The sequence below is a fragment of the Fopius arisanus genome, unplaced genomic scaffold, assembly GCF_000806365.1.
Source record: "Fopius arisanus strain USDA-PBARC FA_bdor unplaced genomic scaffold, ASM80636v1 scaffold00191, whole genome shotgun sequence".
Classification (NCBI taxonomy): domain Eukaryota; kingdom Metazoa; phylum Arthropoda; class Insecta; order Hymenoptera; family Braconidae; genus Fopius; species Fopius arisanus.
In genome coordinates, this window is record NW_011887930.1 from 119,251 (window position 1) to 142,876 (window position 23,626).

Below are 23,626 nucleotides of genomic sequence, written 5' to 3' on the forward strand. Positions count from 1 at the left end.
ACCTGTGCGGAAAAGAGATTTTTGACGACTGGAAGGTTAAGGCACAATCCCATATGCCAAAAATCACTTTCTACATGAGTTGTGAACAATATTTTTCCTCACAATGTGCGGGAAAGTGACTGTTTAGGCACGCGGATTGTGTTCGAAAAGTTCCTTTGGGGCAAATCGTGACGAAAGAAATATTACACTGCTTCTCAAAATTGATTGAGTCACTTGCACCCATATTCCAATAGAATCTGAAAGAAATAAATATCCAATACATTTACCAGCTCTGGTATTGTTTCTTTCTTATCACATACCCCATTTAGATTATGTCAGCCGTGTGATTGCTTCATTAATTATCGCGTTACGTGAGGAGAACCATTCTAGATTTCGAGACAATATATATTCGTGCTAACACGTGGATAAGATTCAGTCAGAGCAATGAAGCCCTTCCTGATACTTCATGCGATACTTCCGGGGCTCTTGGGGTTCAGCTATGATGAGCACATTCCCCAGCTCAAAGGGTATGTTAGATCATGCATTTTCAAACTCATAATTTCTTAATTTAAATCAGTTTAAATAAGTATGTAACTCAAGAAAATATCAGAAGTATAATTTGAGGAATGTTTTCATAGGATAAACGTCAGGACTAGTAAGGACTATACTAATCATTTTGTGCTTTCGAATGGTAGCCTTGTATTCGTTCGAATTAAAATTTATAATTTTTTTTTTCACTTACTAACAGGGTGATGTGTGTACAGATGGATGGATGCATTCTAACGTTTGTTTTTTTTATAGAATTTTCAGAATTTTTATGAATTGAAAACTAATTTATCATACACTAGATATTAATATATATTTTGCTAATAGATTCTGCTACAATTTCTCGAAAATATCAACAGCCTTTTCATTGTATCAGTTTCTCAGAATGATCACATCATTCCTTGGCCGATTGGAGAAAAACGCCAACTTGAAAATTCACTAAAAGTTGCAGTAGGGCAACAAAACTTGCGAATAAAGTTGTGAACATGATGAAAATAAGTTCATACCAATATTCCCTTGATTGAGTAGGGAAGATAAAATAGTATTATGATGTATTACATGACAATGCGGTTTGGCGATTTTTAATGAAAAAAAATGGCCGAAAACTGTCATATGCAGCTATAATCATGTATATTTACTTACAGACTCCATAAAATTTGAAAGTAATCCTGGCTTACCCCAACAAAATGAAGTTTTTTTTTCACGGGATTAAGAAACTCATCGGTCGAAAATTGACAGGCAACAAATCTGACAATGAGAGGAAAAAAAATTCCATGGAGAGATTCTGTCGTTGTCCTAAAGGATAATTTGCTGCGGCAAGAATAGTATTTTTCACGCCTATGACGGAAAAAGGGAATCTGACGAATGCGACTTTGTAGTCCGAGTCGGAGACGAGGATTATAACGCGCATAAGCCAGAATCACTTTTTTCGCCGTGGCTATGATGCTATTTTATTTTATTTCATTGCGGCCGGTAAAACGCGTTTCGAAACTCGCTTCGCGCGGATAAAAACGCGTTTTCGGCCACAATGACATAAAACAATTTATTTAATCCGTCTCAAACTTCACAGTGAAGATATTTAAGTACAGAAATTCTCCAACTTGAGTCCACAATTTTCTTTCTTATTATTGAGAAATTATTATAGTTCTTTATTTTTCGAACAAGAGCACAATTCCTTGACCAAATGTTTCTCGAAATGCAATGTGACTGTAGCCGCGGAGTAAATCTCGAAAAAAAAACAAATTCAAATATATAATAATTATGGAATTTACTGAGGAATACGATAATACTGAGAATAATAAAAATTAATATGTATTCAAATGTGAATGGTGAAACTAGTAACGATGATAACTATATCGGAAAAAAATATATGTCGATGAACAAAAGAAAAATTTTTTCGTTGAGAAACATGTGGCCCTGTTTTCATCGATTTCATAGTTATGAACGTTCATTATCATAATATCACAATCGAATCGTTCGTTTGGAGTACCAATGTCTATTTAAATTACAGAATGCAACAGCTCACAATTTTTCCGGCGACCCCGGCACAACAATCTGTACTTAAATCCTTCGAGGATAATCCGAATATCGATTTTCTAAGAATGAGTCGGCCTTCATTAAATCCAGTTGATGTTCTGGTGACGGCTGATGAAGAATTAAATTTCAAAAAAATGTTAAATTTCAACAAAATTCAATATAACGTGACTATCGAAGACGTTGAGAAAGCCGTAGCTGAAGAAAGATTCACCAACACGATGCGTCGAATGCAATCAAGACTCTTGTCTTTTGGTCCCAGAAGAATCAGAGCATTTAATTATTATCCACGATTTGCCGAGGTAAGTACTTACGTTTACTTCATTATTTTTTGCATAAAAATTCGGGCTGATTAGATTGTTATAAGTTTCCGATTGACTATAAAGCACTAGCTGTGTAATTGAATTCAAAGTAATTTTATAAATGCTTGGGTCTCCATACGGAACGAAGTTAGAGAGATTCTTCGATGATCATAAAAAATGTACTTAATAAGAAAGTGAAAAATGGAAAATGTGGTGAATAATTAAGTGGGAAATAAAAGACGAAAGAAAGCGAGAAAGCAGTTTGAATGTTGTTTTTATATCACAAAAGATGGAGAAGAAACCAAAAACGTACAAGTTTTTAATACGAAACGAATATTCAATATACCGTCATTGTCCCAGGTGGTGCACGAGTCCCGATTCGTAGAGGCAACGTGCTCTCGCGAGACCATTTTCAATGAAAGAAATTCACGTTAATATCAGCGTACCAAGTGGAGTTTTTTCCGAAAATCGAATTGGCGATTGGCGAAGCTAGTTACCGTTGGTGGCGCTATTTTTGTCAAGATCGTTAATTTAAGAGTGTTCGTATATAAATAAAACTCAGCTCATACATGGGCATATGACAACATGTATCAGCTATATGTATTCTCAAGCCGGAAATTTGTAGAGGGCTTTTTCTTCTTTAGCGTTTCCAACGACGATATTTCCATTTATTTACATTACTGGACTCAGTCACTTGAGATGTTGAGTCCCTCTAATCAATATGATTTGTGAACGACATACGTCTTTTTTATTACACCTATTTTTTTGTGAATAAAACAGAGAATATTTTTCGGAAAAATATGATGATACAGTAAAACCTCCACTTGGCAAAATTTTTTCACAAACGTATTTTTGTATTTTTTTCATGGGACTTCACTTTTTTTTTGCACGCATATCAATTGTTTTCACAGTAATATAATGAACAAGGTGAATTATCTATCAATTATCAATCGATAGATTTTTTTCCCTCAATTTTACTTTCCATAATTTGCATGGGAATACGTTATAGTGCAACGAACGACAATAGCCCTCAAATGGTTGAATTTGATAATCAAAATTTTGAGGGGTCCTATAACTGCTCAGATTGGTTTCCCTCAAAATGACTGACCCAACGTAAAGGACCTGAGTCAGATTTTAGATACATACGGGAGTTTCATAGTCACAAATTAGAGATGATCTTTCAGATTGTTCTCATATTTCCACATCTCAATTTTTTCTCTCCAACAACAATATATACAGGGTGTCCCAGAAGTACATGCCGATAATTAACCGGCATGTACAGGGGGTGAGTCTGACCCAAAAAGTCCTTTACCACTTTTGAATCGGAAGCACCCCTCCGGAGATACTGGGGTAAACAGGACAGCCAATGACGCTGCCGCGTTAAGCGGCAGTACGTCGGTGTGGCTGTCGCGCTCGAGTGTGAGTGATTCCCCTTTGAGCCAGAAGGAGGCAGGATCACGTTCCACATTCACCCGTGAGCGTGAGAGAGAAGTCATGGTATTCTCTCTCAATCTCTCGCATCACTCCGCGGCAATGTTCTTGTAGTTATCTTTTAAACAATTGAGTTTTTGGAATTTTTCCATTGATTATTGTTTGTTGCAAATTGAATTTGCAACAAAATAATTTCATGGAAAAATCACCTAAGCCCAATTGTTTATTTTATATCAGCAACAAGCAGTTTCATCCTTTTTAAATGTTATAAAAAAAACGATGGGCCGTACGGCATTTATCCATCAGATGTTTTTTGTTGCAAATTCGATTTGCAACAAAAAATAATCAATGGAAAGATCCCCGAAAGCCCATTGTTTATTAGATAATTGATCAAGAGGGTGTTTTTAACAAAAAATCAAAAAATCACCGCGATCGCTCCGTCGATTTTAGAGATAATTGTTTAATTATTAATTATCTCATCAACCATGAGATTTAGCAAAATTTATCGGAGAATCTTTTTTTTTGTTAATGAGATTTAACAAAAAAAAGTTCTCCTTACAAAATTTTGTCAAAGTCTCGGTTGATGAGATAATTAATAATTAAACAATTATCTCTGAAATCGACGGAGCGATCGCGGTGATTCTTCGATTTTTCGTTAAAAACACCCTCTTGATCAATTATCTAATAAACAATGGGCTTTCGAAGATTTTTCCATAAATTATTTTTTGTTGCAAATCGAATTTGCAACAAAAAACATCTGATGAACAAATGCCGAACGGCCCATCGTTTTTTTTATAACATTTAAAAATGATGAAAGTGTTCGTTGCTGATATAAAATAAACAATTGGGCTTAGGTGATTTTTCCATGAGATTATTTTGTTGCAAATTCAATTTGCAACAAATCATAATCAATGGAAAAATCCCAAAAACCCAATTGTTTAAAAGATAACTGCAAGAACATTGCCGCGGAGTGATGCGGGAGAGTGAGAGAGAATACCATGACTTCTCTCTCACGCTCACGGGTGAATGTGGAACGTGATCCCGCCTCCTTCTGGCTCGAAGGGGAATCACTCACACTCGAGCGCGACAGCCACACCGACGTACTGCCGCTTAACGCGGCAGCGTCATTGGCTGTCCTGTTTACCCCAGTATCTCCGGAGGGGTTCTTCCGATCCAAAAGTAGTAAAGGACTTTTTGGGTCAGACTCACCCCCTGTACATGCCGGTTAATTATCGGCACGTACTTCTGGGACACCCTGTATACAACTTTTGCATTCCGTGGCCATCGAATTTTTGAAATAACTGCATCGTCTATGTGAGCCCAACTATTTTGATTCTCTTTCAATAAGCAGGTATAGTTATCACACTTCATAGTGCAATACAGCATAGCACTATTGTCAGAATGCCGAATGCTAAGAAAAGAAATAGAAGTTGTTGCCACCGCCTTCAATTTCCAATTCTGGATTTTCTGCTCGATATTTTGTGTGTTAACATTGAATATATTCAACTGCATAATAAGTATATCAGAAGTTGAATTTATTTTCGTCCTTTGAGTGAACTTAACATACTCGTCAGAATGAATAGAAAATTGAATAGCGTGTTTCCACTCATGGAAAGCTTGTTCAATTAAATTGTTCAAATCAATTGTATTTTTCAAATCATCAATAGCTGTGGCGCTTGAACTAATTCGTTACGGTATTAGAGTATGACAGAGCTCCAAGAAGTTGATCACCGAATTAAATGAATTAATCATTTCGATCATGTGAATCGTTTGCAGGAGGCTTACCGATCCATCACAGCTAAAAATTAGTGTTTGATCGATAATAATTGATTTTTAATGATTTTTCTAATGTAATGAAAATGTTTACCGGAAGTTCGACCCCGACTTTTTCTAAATAAATAAATAACTAATTTGGACCTCGTGACTCGCTTGCATGTGGTTTGCAATTCAATTATATAGATCAGAATTACCGTTTGATCCATAATAATTGATTTTTCAGGATTTTTTTTAAATCATTAAAATTTCTATCAGAAGTTAACCCCCAACTTGAAAAATCATTAAAAATTACTTATTATCGATTAACTGTTAATTTTGAGCTGATCTTCCGATAAAAGTTTTAGTTCTTTTTAAAAAATCTTTGAAAATCAATTATTATTGAACAAACGGTAATTTATATCAATAATTGACCTGCAAACCACCTGCAAACGATTCACAAGGTCCAAATAATTAGTTTATTTAATTCGACGGTCAATTTCTCGGAGCTGGCAGGCCGCGGATGAAAGCGTCGGTAACAGCGCAGAGCGTGACCCCATTTAGCAGATAATTAAAAACATTTTTTCTTCATTCAGCCTATTTGACGGTCCATTGTAAGTTATTGTTAGTCGATTTATTACAAATGAAGCTAAATATTAATATCCTTTTTATTAACTGAACACATTGGTAGGAAGCAGTTGGTCCTTCCTTCTTGTTTTTTTCATTGTAGGGCGAAATATCCATTCAATTATCAATCTCAAAAAAAAACAAATTCAAATATATAATAATTATGGAATTTATTAAGGAATACGATAATACTGAGAATAATAAAAATTAATATGTATTCGAATGTGAATGGTGAAACTAGTAACGATGATAACTATATCGGAAAAAAATATATGCCATTGTAGGTTATTGTTAGTCCATTTATTACAATTGAAGCTAAATATTAATATTCTTTTTATTAACTGAACACATAGTTAGGAAGCAGGTGGTCCCTCCTTCTTGTTTTTTTTCATTGTCGGGCGAAATATCCTTTCAATTATCTTTATAGATAAATAAACTTACAATGAACTACAATGAACTTTCAACCGAGCTGAATCAAAACAGTATCTAACTGGCAATCTTGTGGTGGTAACTACTTGAGACTACGCTGTGCGCTGTTACCGACGCTCTATACGCACCCTGCCATACTCCAAGCCCGTACTAGTTCAGACGCCATCGCTACGAAGCTTTCATGCGGAAGCCTGTTCATACGCATGAGTATCTCTCCTGTCGTTTCTGGACAAGAGCAGGAAAAGAGAGAGAAACACACTTTATATTCGTTGCCAACTTTGACGAACGAATTTATCGCTGAGAGAAAATAAAATTGTGGAAATATGAGATTATGATGGTTGCTATGGGCGGATATTTTTGTGTACTGAATCAATCGAGAAAGTAAAAATATCTTCATAAAGCTCACAGTCAACTTATATACTGTAACTAAGGCCCGAATTCCCGAAAAATCGTCGTATTACGGGACAAAAAATCAAACACATTTTTGGAGTAGTCGTGTCGTGTATATTATACGCGACGGCATCGGCATGTGACGTCCCACCGATAAAACCTCTACTTGGCGGATACGCAGTCGCGTATCTTTATTTTATAATAAGGATCATGGAGAATTAGGGCTTTAGCGTCGAAAATACATCATAATATAATTGAATTAAACAGTTATGCAAAGTTTTCCATCATTTCCAATCTTAAAAAGGTAGACGGCAAAAACAATACTGAAAAGAGTATTACAATAACAATACGTAAAAGTCCCATTCGATTCAAATTCTAGCGGAATGGGCTACAATTTTGTCCAATTTTCTTCTAATTCAACACAGAATAACAGAAGAGAAAGGTTGTAAAATTCAGAACCACAAAATTCAGAAAAAAAGATTGAGAAAAAAAGAGAATTATAAATATCAATTTTTCACTCGAAATTGGCAGCTATATTAGGCAAAAAAATTTTTTAATGCTTTCATGCTGAGAAGTCACCCTTGACCATTATTTTGTGTTTAGACGATATTTGTCAGAATTCAATAAATAAAATACAATATTTGCCGACAATTCTAATCGAGCAATAACTTTGCCCACTCATGTGAAGCAAATGATTCGTCGATAAATAGTAATTATTGAGAAGGGCTGATTGATTGTCATTAACAACATTGAATTACTCACTTTGTATTTTTTGCAGCTACCAGAGTAACTGAAATATACGTCTACATTTTTCAAATAAAAATACAAAATCCGACACTTTTAGTTTTTGATAGACTGAAATGAAATGTAGTATTCGAAACCATTTTGGAGGGATAAACCATATTCGGGAATTTTCAAAAGAAAACTTATTTTCTCATGTTATGAATAAAAAAATTAATTTTTGACTTGAACGTTGCAAAATTAACAAGTTCCAATTTGTAATATGCAAATCTGCAATGGAATATCCATGAATATATTGCTAAGTCGACAGTGGCCACTTTTCATTGCTCAAATTTAGCGTTCCAATATTTGAAAAGAAAATAATAATTGCCGTCTATCATTTTATAAATATATGAAATGTTACGTTTTCAGTGTAATTAAAAAAATTAAAAACTGAAATTTAGCGCTAATTCTGGCGAGTCGGTCACTTTTATTTGACTGGCACGCCACTCTACGTGGCTGACGGGAATATCATCACCAGTGGGACTTATTCGCACACAATGGTTGGCTAATTGAGTACCTATTAAAATTAGAGGATTATCCCGAACCTTGTAGTAAGCTGGCTCCCGACTACCTCCAGGTTGCCGGGCCCTGCTTTAAATCAGGATCCACTCTGCCGGTATCGGTCGAAGCAGGGCTCAAGGAAGGAGAAAAATCGGATTAGAGCAGGTAGTTTCTTTAAGTGGTTGAGGTTCCTCCCCCAGCCCTCACTAAGGAACCTCGGGAGCTACTTGAGCCTGATGGGCCCAGGTTGCCCAGCCCTGCCTTAGAATTTAGTCCTTTCCAGTCAGATTCTATCAAAAGATAACCTATCTGTCTTTCTTTTTTTCTCCTGACCCCCCCCCCCCCCCCACGGCCCAGCGGACTACAGGGATTGCCCTTTGACCACGACTGCAGAGGCTTTTAAATCTCAACAGTAGCATCCACTTGATGTTATCACGATTCGATAAGCCTTACCAATGGAACAGGTGAATTATTAGGACTATATTGTCAACTTTACCAACCTTTTCCAAATTTCTTGATTTATAGTTCACGACTTAGGTTTTACCTTTGAATTTATGAATTCTAAGTCACCTCATCTTCGGTGCTGGGTGCTTGTGTAGATGCACGACTTCTATAATTCCTCCTCTGTTTTAAGTTCCCATTCCTACAAATCGTTCACTTCTGGTAGTTAGTTTAAAATCACTTTGAAATGTACGTTATTTTCATAAAAAATCATAATTAAATTTGATGTAAGCGTACATAGCCGATGATTTAAACAGACTATGTGAACTAGATTGCGTGTTTCATCAATCAAGATTTAAGAAGTAACAATTAGCCAGTACTCGCTTGCGTCCACAAACCCGTTTGAATTAACAAAATGCTACAACCGCATCACAAATTACACTGTATTGCTAACACAAGGTATTACTGAACCGAATAATTCAATTCAATAATAGTTCAATAGTGGATATCAAGAAGCTATTCTTTATATGTTGCTAAGACAAACCATTCTCTACTTATTGCAGCATCATGCGGCATTAGAATTTACGTAACATTTTTATTATTCACAGATTGAAGAGTACTTGACCATTCTTACTCAACTGTATAACAAAACCACTAAGCTCATCAAAATTGGGCAGAGTCATGAAGGCAGGTCAATCTATGTAGTGAAGATTTCTAACGGTGGTCAAAACAAGCCTGCTATCTTGATTGATGCTGGAATCCATGCACGAGAGTGGATTGCACCATCAACTGCACTCTATGCTCTTCATCAATTGGTCACGAATCAAAGTACCAGCGATCTGTATGCAAATGTTGATTGGTACATCCTTCCAAGTCTCAATCCTGATGGTTACGAATATACCCACGAGAGTGTAAGTACTTTATGAATTCAACAACTTTTTGAATTATGAACGGGCGAAAAAATTTAATATCACAAGTTTAAATTTCAATAATAATCATCTTTTCATAGTACCGATTTTGGAGAAAAACTCGCTCATCAAATGCTAATAGTCGATGTGTGGGTACCGATGCTAACAGGAACTTCGACTTCAAGTGGATGAGTGAGTTTTTATTTTTTCATTTCGATGAAGTGTTGTACCCTGTGTGGGGGATAAATCTCACCAATAGTTCACAGATATTTAAATATAAAAGTTTATTATTTTAATTATGTCATCTAACTGATTACATAGTTTACGACTAGTACATGTTGGAGCCCGATTTGGATTTGCCTTCCGTATATATACGCAAACGGCCTCTGATATACATCTTTGATTCTGTGTCATTACTTTGTCAGCATAATCTAGATATGCTGGCAAAGTAATGACACACAATCAATGATGTATATAATGTATATAATGATGTATATAATGAAATACATATGGTTGCCAATTCTGAAGCTATCCGTGTACTAGACCAGCCCTTTCTGTGGCGTCCACTTTTTGTCACTCCTTGGCTGGGTTACCCCCTCTCCAAGGTTGACCTTGAAATTCATTTGGAAGTGCCAGCGCGGCCCGCAGGCATCTTCTCCCCATGACAGCAGTCCCCAAAGGTGACTGTGACCGTGTCCGCCGTAAGAATCGCCGCATGACCACTACTGGCCCCTTTCCATAGGCCTTACAAATGTAATCTCGCGGCCGAGGTTAGCGCCACTTCCGTAATGTGAAGGTGGGGCGGCTGGAGAAAGAGCAGAGCCTCCAGCGCTGAGGCAGGGGTCGTTCTAAGCGCCCCCGTGATTCCCAACATCGGCAGTCTGCCCGTTCTGTCTACCGTTTTACTGTGGCAGGCCTTGTTCATGGTCGTCCACCAGACAACGGCAGCGTACGTGAGCTGTGAGAGTATTATGGCTGTGTTAGATCCATTTCACAACTTTGGGGCCTTAGCTCCCACGGGCTACTGAACATCCTCATGAATGCCCAGTAAGTCATGATGACTTTGTTGGTCGGCATGGTGATGTGTTTCTTCCAGCTGAGCCTTCTGTCGAGCCATATACCTAGGTATTTTACCCCATCCGAAAACCCCAGAACTGTGCCATAAATGGAGGAGAGTCTTACAACGCACCTCCTCATGTTAGAAAAAAGCACCATCTCTGTCTTGCTCGGGTTTACCCTGAGTCCATGAGAGGTGCCCCACTGCTGAACATAGTCCTGCGCTTTCTGCATTTTCCGGTGTAGCATGCCCTCATTCCTGCTAGTCACGAGCACACCGTCTGCATATCCGATTGCATCCACCCCCAATCTCTCGAGTCCAGTGAGGAGCCCATCCACAACGAGGATCCACAGCAAAGGCGAGATAACTTCCCCCTATGGGCAGCCCCTCCCCACTAGCGCCCTAACCATACTGTCCCCGAGGGAGCAGTAGACTAATCTAGTTCGGAGCGTAGCAGCATACGTCCATAGGATAAACTTCAATTTATTCTTATCAAAAAAAATTCAATAACTCCAAATTTTACCTGGGCGCCAATCAGGAAAATGTTTTATGAGAGACACTGACTTCCTTCAGCTTCACTCAAACTCTACAAACTCAAAAACTTAAAATGCCTGGCAGCGAACTTACAAGAGTAGACTCGACATGTTACAAGGGGGAGGAGAAACGATATCCCCTCTGCGGGCTTCTCCTCTATCTCAACATGAAAAGACACAGGTTTTCAAGCCAAAATGGAAAATAGTATAACTCTCAGAAAATACAAAATTGAACCAAAATACTACAAAATATTACCTTCAGAGTTTACGCTCCCGTCGCGACAAAACGTCATTAGCACGACAAAAGAAACTTAAATTGACCAATTTCCCCGATAATCAAGACTACAATTTATTGGATACGTGATTACTACCAACATATCCACAACGACAAAATAATAACGATACTAATATGAAGCTTAAACCTAAACTCGACTCTAAACCCTAGAGGGAATTGTCAGCTTCCCTCAACTTAAACGGACGCCCTTACGCGGCCAGCAATGGGCTTCTTAAAAAAACTCTATATTTCCTAATGTATCTATTATTCGGCTCTGCGCACCTGTTCTGTCGCTGCACGACGTCTTCCTCCAGGTAGGACAGCAACCGTGACGCCAAAAATACTGAAATGAAACTCAAAATATGAGAACAAGTCGGGGCTCAAGGCGATTGATTTTGAATGATTCAGTGATAATGTTGGGCGACAGTCAACTTTGGCGAGGGTGACAACTCGATATATTTTCGACAATGATTTTAGAAAGAGCAATAGACTCGAACAAGGGGTGGACTTGACTTTGGAGACCCGATGAAAAAGAGATAGACCAAGGAGAGAGAGATTATACAGAACCACGGACTACTTACAGTTGCTGCCTCAGAAATCGACTCTCCTGGTGTAGGTTGACGATTAATTAATTTTCACTAACGCAGAGTTGAGTGATTAATTATATTTCCAGGATAATAAAGACAAAAGTAATAATAACAACAAAAGAAACAATACATATGGTAGATACAAAACGTGGCGGAGAACTTTGGCTAACGTCGCCCGACAAGAGAGTCACGTGTTTTTCATACATTCGGCACTTGTTGGATGGGGCCCGTCAGCGCGCAACTCATTTGATGAATATTTGTCGAAACGTCCTAATTGACTATGTCCTTTAGGCCAGAAGTGGCCAACGTCAGATAGGCTCGGAGCCGTAGCCAGAAAACTATTAAGGTCCCCATTATGTGGCACCGAATGTGATTAGAAGGGTTGTCGTATATTTGTATGGCAGTGGTAGCATTGGGCGATAGCGCATGCATGTGATTGAAATGCGAGGGCAAAATGGTTTGAATTTTTACGCAGGTGTTTTGACATTTTCTTTTCGATTAAAAAAATGGAATTAAAAGATGATGGTTCAGATTCAATATCCATCGGTGGAAATGAAAGTGGGATGCTCGTGAACTTGACAAAGAAATATTTTATCGTCAATTCAAGATTGAAGGACACCGATAACTTTTTGATTGTGAGAAATTTGTGCATTTGAAGTAGGCATTGAGAGCGGGAAATATAGAAATGAAAAGTTTGCAAATGAATGTCAAGTCAGGTCTATTAACCACATAGTCATATTTAATAATTGTTTTCCAAACAATATTTCCACTTCAAGAAATCCATGAAAGGTACGAAATTCCTTTTTATAAAGACGATTAAAAGCAACCAATAACCAATCAACAGCATAACCACAAAAAAAACATTTATTGAGAAAATATTTCCATTAGACATAGAAAATTTTTCTATTTTCCTTTTCCCACCGCCCAGTTTTTGTCGAATATGCTTACTAATCTTGCCTATACGCAGGGCATCATGGGCCCGAAGGTGCAGCCATAAACTTTATGGCTTGGGATGATTTTGCCTAATGGAGATTAGGAGCTGGAGTAGCTCCGAGAGTGGAGGTTGCCCACCTCTGTTTTAGGCCGTCGGCTCGTGTCAGTTCATGCCCTCTTACAAATTTAAATTCTTATTTCTAATTTTCTCAAGATTTCCGAGGCTGATGTTGGTATAACTAATAATCGTTTTACACTCTCCTCCTCTTTCCCCTTCACCTCCTTTTTCCAACCCCAACATCGGTGGCAACTGGAAAAGACTAAATATTCTTGACAACAAGTTAAACTAAGCAATCCGCAGTTCTGTTGCTCTCTGGTAACTAAACAATTGATGATTGCAAAACTGAGAGGACACTCTGTATGCTTGGTCTCGAACTAAACACTAAACGAATTATGTACTGACAACAAAATATGGCCGAGGGGATAAATGTATACATCGTGTTAACGTTAATGAGGATGGTGGTTATCGACTATTGCTTTTTGACGTTCTTGCCGGCCTTGGCTGTAGTCATAATGACGAGTTAGTCTCCGTCCTTCAGCTCAGGGCGTTCCTCCATGATCTTTTCCAGAGCTCTCTTGACAATTGGAGACAGAAGGGCTTCGATAGTGAGGGCTCGTTTTTCTTCTGACAGGGTCCGGGCAGACCGAGCTTCAGGGATGGTAAGTTTACCTTTACATAGAGCGTTCTTCCTGATAAGGAATTGACGAACTTGGTTTGGATGGTCGTTGGTTCAGTAAATTTTGCTCTGACATGTCGCTTCAATTGGCGTCGTCCATCCAGATTGGCGAGCTGGCATAATTGAGACGTAGGTAGTCGTTGAAGCCACCGAAACGAATGTTGCAGTCCGGACACTCAGGGTTGTACATATTTAGTTCCGTGGAGCAACCAAATCCGGAAGCACCGGATGTGGCAAAAGCCTGGCCCGAAGGGTCGTGTGCAATACGCGAAGTGGTGATCGCCAGACCGACAATTTATACAGCCATTGACAGGTGTTTTCCCGACATTTGTCGCAAAGGTCTGAGTCCCATGAATGACTTTGGGGGCGTCAGCTGATGGTGTTATTGCCACAGAGGTGTCAGTATTGTTCAGGGGCTTCGTTTTTTGTGACGAAATTGTTGACTTGTCGTCATCATTAACGTCGTCGTCGAAGAAGTTCTTGCTATCAGTGGACCCCGCAATGTCCACCGTACAGTTCGTCTGGCTTCTTGCTTCCTCGATCTCGAGGGTCAGTGCCTGGATTCCTGCTTCCTGTTTGAGACCCTTCCTTTCCAGCTCCTCCAACTAATTCTTCGACGTCTTGTGGTCAGATGACGAGGATTTGTCGCTCATGATAATAATGGCAATGAGAATGATTAACGACGCAAGCTATGGTGAGGAATTTTTAAGTCACTGACATAGTATTTACCAACGAGTTTTCCTGTTTTGTCCACCAATTCCACAATTAACGGGTTTATTATTCGATTTAATATACCTAGAGTCCTTTTCTAATATTGACATTGATATTGCGTTTTTGGTTGATTTTTCGAAAGGATTTGTAAGTGCTCGTCAAGATTTCCATTGACAACTACCCAATCATCCAGATATGTGAATACATGATCAGTCCATTTATTTGGCAACCCGCGTTGGTGAATTCGTTCATTTATTCGCCGCTTGAGTATGTCCATTACCCTCTGAAAGGTGGAAGGGGCTTCTGTCAAACCGTAAGGTATTTTTAATCACAGGAATAGGCCTTTACCCTCGACGACAAACGCAATGTATTTTCTACTATCTTCGTCCATGGGAATCTGAGGGAATGCTTCACTCATGTCAACAGTCGAGATGAACTTCGCCTGATGCAATTGGGATAATAATTGGGATAATAATTGATGGCATGATGCGGAGTAGGGACGCGGGCTTTTTAGTTTGACGATTTAGCGATTTGACAATTCATTACTAACGGCTATGTATTCTTTCAAGAGTAACCTCTCGACTTCATTGTCAATAAACTTGCGTATTGCTTAGCTTCTTCAATATGGCTTCTGCCTGTGAGGGGTAGAGTCGTCTAATTCAATTACGTGTTTGATAAGATCGGTTTTACCGGTCAATTCTGTGTCGAATTTAGCGAATTGTTTAGCCAGAAAGCACTTTAAATTTTGAGTTTCATTTATTGTCAGCGGTTAAAGTTGAGAAGGTATTATAGTAAACTGTGCTAGGGAATATTTATGTTGACTTTCGGTGAGGGCCCACGTACGATCAGAAGGATTGATTAGAACTTTTAAGGACAGCCAGAAGTCCATTCCCAAAATGGGATCCGTTGACAGATTTGGTTAATGGTTATGTTAAACCACTGAGGACCATATACTTCCCCTATGTGAATGATAAATCCTGTTCCGCCATGAGTTTTAACAATTGTTTTGTCGGCTATTTTGATACCCTTTCTTGATGTTGTATCAGGCGGTAATTCTCTTATTTGATACCCTTTAACGCGTTCATAAGCTTCCGGACTCAAGTAAGACCTGTCCCTACCGCTGTCAATTATTCCCTTGAATTTTTCGCCGAAAATAGATATGTCTACAGGGATGAGCGTCGCTTTCCTTGGCTCTTTACAACGACTTTCCCCACTATAAATACGCCTTTGCGTCAGTCTACCAATCATGGGAGGTGGTAATGATTGAGGTCGCCAGGGTTTTTCCCGAGATTGTCCTGAATTGAGTATTCTACATTCCGCGTTAATCTCGTTAGCCATGGTTCCGTCGTCTTTAATTGACAGTGTTAAGACTGAAGAGAATTCGTCTGGTTCATTCAACGTTTCTGTGCATAACATGTTAACATCGATGTCAGACAGTTCGCTTTCCTCATCAAGTGTGGTCACTATGTTTACATGTACGTATTTGATGTTTTTTTCAGATTTCTCCAGGTCTTTGGTTTGTCCGATGTTGTTCGGTGTATCGTGCTTACTCTTCCTATACCCTCCTTGTCGCTCTTTAATTTAGAAACCGGCGGTCGAGTTACTGAGGGCTTTTGGCGTTTCCCGCGTCTTCAACACAATTCCTAGCTTCATACCCGATCTCACGACAATTATGGCACACGACTTTACGTCTATTTTGCCATTAGCGTGAAGTGTGTCCCCTCTAACCGCAGTTTCCACAGAAGTGCTTCCAATATTTTGTTTGTTGAAATTAGTGGGGCTATTATCGTACTTCTGAAGATTTTTCTCAAGTCTCTATCTACTTAGAGGCTTGGAATTTCTCTGAAACTAACTTGGCTTTCATGTTTCTACTGCCCTCAATTCTGCATCTTGATAATTTCCCTCATCGCTTGAATGAACCCTTTCGATGTCGGGTTCGCCCTCTTCTGCTGCGGAAGGCCCTTAAATTTTATTCAACTCCAGTGTCTTTCCGTGCTTGAATCGCGATTTGTCTGCAGTGTCACATTGTTTAAACATATAACTGCGTTTGTTGACGTAATGCAAGAGTTCGGTATAATTTCTAATGTCGAGATTTAAGATCTCGAAAGCTAAACGTGGGCTCAATTTCGTCACAATTTGTCTGAGCTGGTTCTCAAAGTCTGGTGGACGTTCCATTTGTTCGAACAAAGTCGGGCGCAACTTCTTTTCGACTTTCAAATCCGTCACTTCGTGGACAAGGTCAGTCTCATCATTTGTAACGAAAGGCATTAACAGAATCTTTCTACGAATACCACGATTTCTTATTGATAAGATACCATAACTTATGCACTCCATCAAAAATCTTGGAAAGACAAGGGACGAAAAGATCTCTATTTATCCCGCTCATCGTCAATAAATCTTCCAAGAGAAGTAAGAATTGCGCGGGGTCCCTTTCAGTTGTGGGGTATGAAATTTTCCACGAATTCACGATTTTACCTATTTGAATCGGGGATGACTGAAAATCAATCGCGTTTCCCCGTTCTTGTCGACCGTAGCTACCCATATTATCATTGCGAGGCCTTGTGCGTCCACTTTTTCGCGAATAATTTTGATAATCTTTCGTAGTCGTCGTCACGGGAGTCGCTAGCTCTGCAGGAAAGAATTCTCCTACGAGGTGATAGCGTTCGATCACGGCTTAGGGAATTTCTACTGAACGAGCTTCTAGTGAAATGGCTCGGTTCGCGGCTTACGCTTCGAATTTCCTCGCTAGTTGACCTTTGGCCCTCTCGCTGATCTGAATTGTTAAATTCAGGATTTCCATGGAGATTTCTCATTTGCCTATTTTGTTCGTCAGTCACAAAAAACTCCTCTGTTTGGAACTGATTGTTGGGCATTAGGGTCGCTATTAAAACTTTAAGCAACAGAGGAAGTTCACCTACCTGATTGAAATTTAACTCCGCATTTACGTTCTCAATATAACGATGTGTTAGAGTGACGTTATGTTAGAGGTTTTTTGTGTCGTTGCCGGAGGTACAGGTAGAGTTGTCAATACTCCGCGGCCTCTACCTCTAGTTATTGACTACGTGCTTTCACCGGAATCCTTACTCGTGTTGATTGCTGCTAGGACATAGTTCTCGTCAACATTGTTATCGTTTTCTATTGGAACCGTGGGGGTTCCTCATTCTGCCCCAGCTGGGCTTCGCGGCGTCATTATGAAATTTCAAAGAATCCCTCGCGCGTATAAGACCCCGGATTACTCAAAGGCTTCAATAGAGGTATTCCCTTATGTTCTCAAGAACAGAACACTTGGAGAGAAATCATGGTAATAATATCTATTTTATTCTCTAATCGTTCAAAACCGTTCGTACCGGTGTTAATCGTTGATTGCCCGTTTCTGACAACACAATCGGGAATCAGTACAGTATTGGAGCGAGACCCATTCACTGACGAAGTAATAAATAAATAAATAATCACAATCACAAGATCACGACGAAACGAGCTTCAATCAAGACTCTAGGATTACTATAAGTTATTTTCTGGTCAACGACGAAGCGACATTCAATCGTATTTCCCCTGAGTATTTACGGTTCATGGTTCGTTCAAAATCCGGTTTGACAATTCCCATAATACCCACAATCGACGCGCAGTCGCAAGTTAATTAAATTCATTGTTCGGCGCTATAGCCATAAAATATCATTCGGCGCTAAAGCCGCAAAGGTTTGACTTTCGTGTAGGCGAGTTCTCCATTAAAGTTTGTCAACAGGTCGTAGCGAGATATGATTCGTGTTGATTATTCTGTTTTCATTGACCGAATAGTTTTTTTTTTATTAGTTTTTATCAACAGGATGATTTACTTCCGTGTCGATATTTCTAGGAATCGATAATGTTACATCTGAATTTCGAAAATTATTCATTTTCATTATGCTGTGCCGAAAAGGAACTTTTCAACCACGCTCCATTTCGCTTAGTGTGCCTAAAAAGTGACTTTCCCGTACATTGTGAAGAAAAATATTGTTCGCAACCACTCACTTAGCTCGTGCTATAAACCTCCCACACGCCAAGAATCACATTCCCCCACTTGTTACGAAATATACTATTTCGATACAATAGATTTGTGACAGATTTATTTCTTTTAATAGTCAATAATAGTTTTTGTGTTTTATTCGTCTTTCCTGATGCACACAGAAATTTTTACCATTTTCAACACAGTTGCTTTCACATTCTTCTCACGGAAAAGGCACGTGTGTTGGTGTCTTGTGTTGCCGAAAAATGCAGCCAACACCGCGTCAGTTTGGAAAATAATTAGCGTGGAAAAATAATATTATTTATTTTCAGCCATCGGAGCATCCAATAATCCTTGTTCCGATACTTACGCCGGTAGCAAAGCATTCTCCGAAGTCGAGACCTGTGCATTAAGGAATTTCATGCTAGCGAATAAGGATACAATTAAAGTATACTTAACTCTTCACTCTTACGGACAGGTAAGCAAACTATAAATCAATTCAAAGTACTGATGAATGGTGAATGAATCCTCCATGCCGACTGAGATATTCAATTCACCATTTTCTTTTGTTTTCAGTACCTGTTGCATCCATGGGGCTGGACTTCAGATTTACCCACCAATGAACCTCTTCTCGTAAGTTGAATATGAATAATTACTAATTTCAATAAGAAACAGAATAATGACAATTCACGTGTGAAGTGCTCTTTTGTATCTTCACTCAGAAATGAAAGCATGAGAGTTTTCTCGTAATGGACTGGACTTTTTTTTCTAGCGTGAAGTTGGCGTGAAAGCCGCGGCGGCTGTCTATAAGGAATATGGAACTGAATATGTTGTTGGAAGTTCTACCAATGTCTTATGTAAGCAATAAATACAATTTCCAGCGTTATTTTATTGGTTCGACCGAAATAGTAATTGTCAGGCCTATTCGTGGACTATAGATTCCCGCATGCAAGATGGACAAGCAAGCATGTGGGAAAGGGTGATATATTTTCCACGACGTGGCTATAAAGATATAATGGCGGCATGACAATACATACTCCAGGAAACAGAAAGAATGACGAATCCCATGGAAATTGTTGAACACATTATTCGATTCATATGAATGCTAAAATTTCGAAACCGCTACGGGAATAATAACAATGTGAATAATTTATGAAGTTCCTAATTATACACGCGGTGAGATGGAGCATCTGTAATTTTCATCAATTTCCTACTTGTGCTTTTTCCAACTTGACAAATTATTCGCATTGTGATTATTCCCGTAGCGGTCTTGAAATTTCGCACACAGCTTTCATATGAATCAAATAGTGCGTTCAAGAATTTTCATTGCATTCTCTACTTTTTATTGAGTTGTCTCTCACCATAATATCCTTAACGAACTTTTTTTAGACTGGGACTCAGTCTGAAAAGATTTTGTTAACGATATTATAGCGTCCAGAAAATGGGGTTTTCAGGCCTCAGTGTGGGAAAAGAAAATGTTTACATGGATAATATGACTGAAAGAAATTTTCACCTGTAAGAGATTATAAGGGAAGCTAGGTAATACGGACACGTTTTTGTCTCTTTTTTATCCCTTCAGATACGATGATTCAACTCAGCAATGACGTGATAATAGAAGATGACCCAGGCTCATAACTCAGTTTTTAACGAATACCCCTAAATTTAGGAGAGATAATGATTTTCCATTCCATTGCTGAATTGAACTTGAGAATGCGTTTTTCATAAATATCTCGGAATCATGGGGATTTCAGCAAATTTACACAATTCGAGAAAAAAAAGAGACCTCCATTTTGCTCCTTTTTTCACTATCCCCAGTCTTTCTGACCGCTGTCTCATGCAAAAGGTAATGCATTTCTAACTGCCAAAATGAAATTGTGGTATGTGTACATGTGTTTTCAATGCCTGACATTATTTACAAACGATGCTCATACTACTTCACCCTCCCTTACACTAACAGATCACTCGATGGCAATTCATTATTCACCAAATCGTTCATTCAGTTGATGGCTAGGCGACTGTGGGTCCGTGATCCATGTTAAGGCTATGATCGATGATTGCTCGAAAGAAACTACTCATCGATCAATGATCAGCTAATATTCGACCAAGAGAAAAATGACATTGCTCATTCAAATGATCTATTCACTCGATACGAACTTGATCCATTCATCGACTTATTTAATCGGTTGATGGCAACTCGATCGTTAGTCTATCCTTGATCGAGCGTCAGTAGACAATCGTTGGTTGATTGAACGAAATGGTTCGCCCAATGAACAGTCAATACTCGATCAAGTGAATGACTCGATCTCCCAATCGAGTCATCTGTCAGGGTGAGCAGTATTTCTCATTCGAATTCTAAAGGACTATTATCCAGATTTGATTTTTAGCCAGTACTATATTATACTATTTGTAACCCATTTCAATCGTGTTTTCACTAAGATTTCAGCTAATTGACAAAAATGTATTTTTCAACAGATGCTGCCGCCGGCGGTAGTGACGATTGGGCTTTAGCCGTTGCCGGCGTAGACTTAGCATACACCATCGAATTACCTGGTGGAAGATTCGATCCTCCGGCGAGTCGTATTGTTCCAGTTGGCATCGAAACATTCCAAGCATTCAAGGTTTTCCAGCAATATATTGCAGAAAAATACATTTCTAGAAATTCGATTTAGTTTACATTTATATTTTTGTATTTTTCCCCGAACATAATTTTCTTAAATCAATATAATATCAAATAACAGTTACTCATTACATTATTTTGTTTATTCATCTCTCTATTTATCATGATTTTCTAATGTGTATATTTACTATGATTTCCATACTACCTTTAATGTTTTTGTCCAAGAAAGATATTGTAGATCAGAGGTGGGCAACGTCAGGTAGGCTCGGAGCTGTAACCGTAAAATGATTAAAGTTCAAATTATAAAAGATCCAACCTGACTACAAGGGTTGTCGTATATTTGTCTGGTGGGGGCAGCCCCCTGACACTCCGTTCACAGCGCGTCGCACTACCGTTACTGCCGTAATTGGCAGAGGCGTCACCTGCACATACCACCACCATGCTTACCAGCGCATCATTTGAATCTCTAAAAACATGAAATTGGAAATTTGAATACAAAATGATGGACACTCAATTATGAACGGAAAATATTTATTGGAGTAAATGTAATGTAACATTTAGAAATTTTATATATTTAATTCCATTAGCTCTTCGATGGATGGACGTTCGAATGTTAGCAAATTTCGATTGCTTTCTTTTCTTTTGAGCAATTTTCTTCTGTTCAAAATTTGAAAGTGTACAAAATTCTTGCATGCGAGTGCACTTCTCTTCACGTTTTTTTGACGGTTTTGATGATGATCTGGATTTGCAACCGATTACCACACATCCCGACATCTTCTCTTATTCGCAAACTACAAAAATTTTGTATTGCCCGCTTTTGGTTAGGGCCAGAGGGAACATGTGCAGGTGGTCGACGTGCCATCTAGTGAGGTAACGCTAGCTGAGGCACCAATATCATTGGAGAAATACGTTAAGTGATAGGGGGCTAGGTGGGAGTAACATCGGGAAATTGCGCATACGCGGGATTGAAATACAAGGGCAAAATGGTGTGAATCTTTATGCACGTATTTGGATATTTTCCTTACGATTACAAAAAATGGAATTAAAAAATGATTTTCAATGATTCAACATTCATTGGTGGAAATAAAAGTGCGATGGTTGTGCACTAGAGGCAGGAAAAATTCATCGTTAATTAAATATTAAAGGACGCTGACAATGTTTTTGATCGTGAGAAGTTAGTGCATTCTAATTTGACATCGAGAGCGGGAAATATAGAAATGAAAAGTTTGAAAATGAACATCACGTCAGGTCTATTAACAACATGATAATATTTAATTATTGGTTTCCAAACAATATTTTCTCTTTAAGAAATTTATGAATTTGTTTCCTTATAAAGTCGATTAAAAACTGTAACGCGATTTTCGTGTTAATAATAATGGAAAATATTTACTGAGATCAATCACGCTCTCTGCCGTATCGATTGGGTCGGCTAATTCCCTACGCGTGGGGAGTTGAGGTTATAGTACTGAACATCAGCTCCCAATGCGACTCCTCTGTCGGAACACTTGGTTCTCCACTCCAGAGAACTGTTCCACGTTAGATGAGGCGGGCATTCAAAAGGCCAGGGGTCCAGATAAGGGGCTAACTGGACAGCCTGGTTGGGGACGTTTGAATTCGGCGCGCTCCGGGAAACGATACCGGCGGGGATATCCTCGCGGTGGTAATAAGAACCACGGACGATCCCCTACGCACTCCAGCCGCGTGAGTCGGGAGCGGGGAGCAGAGCTACTAGGGAGCACTCTCCACTTCACACGGGAGAGCTTCTCTAGCACTCTCACGGGCCACTCGGCCCCGGGCTCTGACAGCCCGCAGCTCTCGGTGATTAGCGTGGCTATATAGCCCGCCATATCGCTTTACCTATCGCTATCTCTCTTACGGCCATGAGGCTGAGCTAACGGACTATAGTAGGAGGTATACCTATACCTAGAGCTCTCGCTATGCTAGCGCATATTGGCAGCTATCGGCGTTCTACCGGTGTCTAATTATCGATCGCTCTCGCCTCTATCGACCTTATCTGCTATCGATCACCCTACCTTACCAACCTTCCAACGCTATCGGGGACCGACCACACTAAAAGAACTCCGACCCTCTCCCCATAACCTAGCATACTGAGCGACCCAGTGCTCCCGCACGCGTTCTAATTTTAGATCCGCTACTTTCGTATTTCGCGGGAAGTCTCCAGAGGTCCTCAATGCGCCCTGAGAAAGGGACAGTGACGATCTCTGGTCACGCACCTAATTTTGATTCATAGGTCTTTCCTTATTGTGTCCTTCACAACTAGGCGGAAACTTATCGGTCTTTCCTAATTGTGTCCTTAACAACTAGGCGGAACTTATTGTCTGTCCTGTCGCGAGTACGGACAGTCCCAAGGACTGCAGTGATACCCTCAAATTGTAGAATAGCTTGGCTTATATGGGTAATCAATGTAGGCACAGGTAGTCGCATGAACCATTCCAGAGGTATCAGAACATTTTCCAAAAGGCGTCGATACAATGTGCTCATGTCTCCTGCTGCTGCAGCAGCCTCAAATGATGGATAATACTCGTCCCGCATCTCAAATTGAATATCACCGG

The 23,626-nt window shown here is 39.2% G+C and overlaps 1 protein-coding gene across 1 annotated transcript; it reads left to right on the forward strand.

Moving 5' to 3' along the window:
- Window positions 1–357: 357 nt before the first annotated feature.
- Window positions 358–21,189, forward strand: LOC105272488 (carboxypeptidase B). The gene is made up of 8 exons (XM_011314642.1): window positions 358–506; window positions 2,036–2,360; window positions 9,323–9,625; window positions 9,724–9,814; window positions 18,769–18,914; window positions 19,013–19,069; window positions 19,209–19,293; window positions 20,909–21,189. Exons 1-8 carry the CDS (start codon window positions 424–426, stop codon window positions 21,103–21,105), a joined length of 1,287 nt encoding a protein of 428 aa, XP_011312944.1. The 5' UTR covers window positions 358–423; the 3' UTR covers window positions 21,106–21,189.
- Window positions 21,190–23,626: the final 2,437 nt, after the last annotated feature.

Coding starts and splice junctions, on each gene's coding strand:
- LOC105272488 (XM_011314642.1), top strand. CDS start 424: ATGAAGCCCTTCCTGATACTTCATGCGATACTTCCGGGGCTCTTGGGG. Junction 507..2,035: donor CACATTCCCCAGCTCAAAGG/GTATGTTAGATC, acceptor TTTAAATTACAG/AATGCAACAGCTCACAATTT. Junction 9,626..9,723: donor ACGAATATACCCACGAGAGT/GTAAGTACTTTA, acceptor ATCTTTTCATAG/TACCGATTTTGGAGAAAAAC.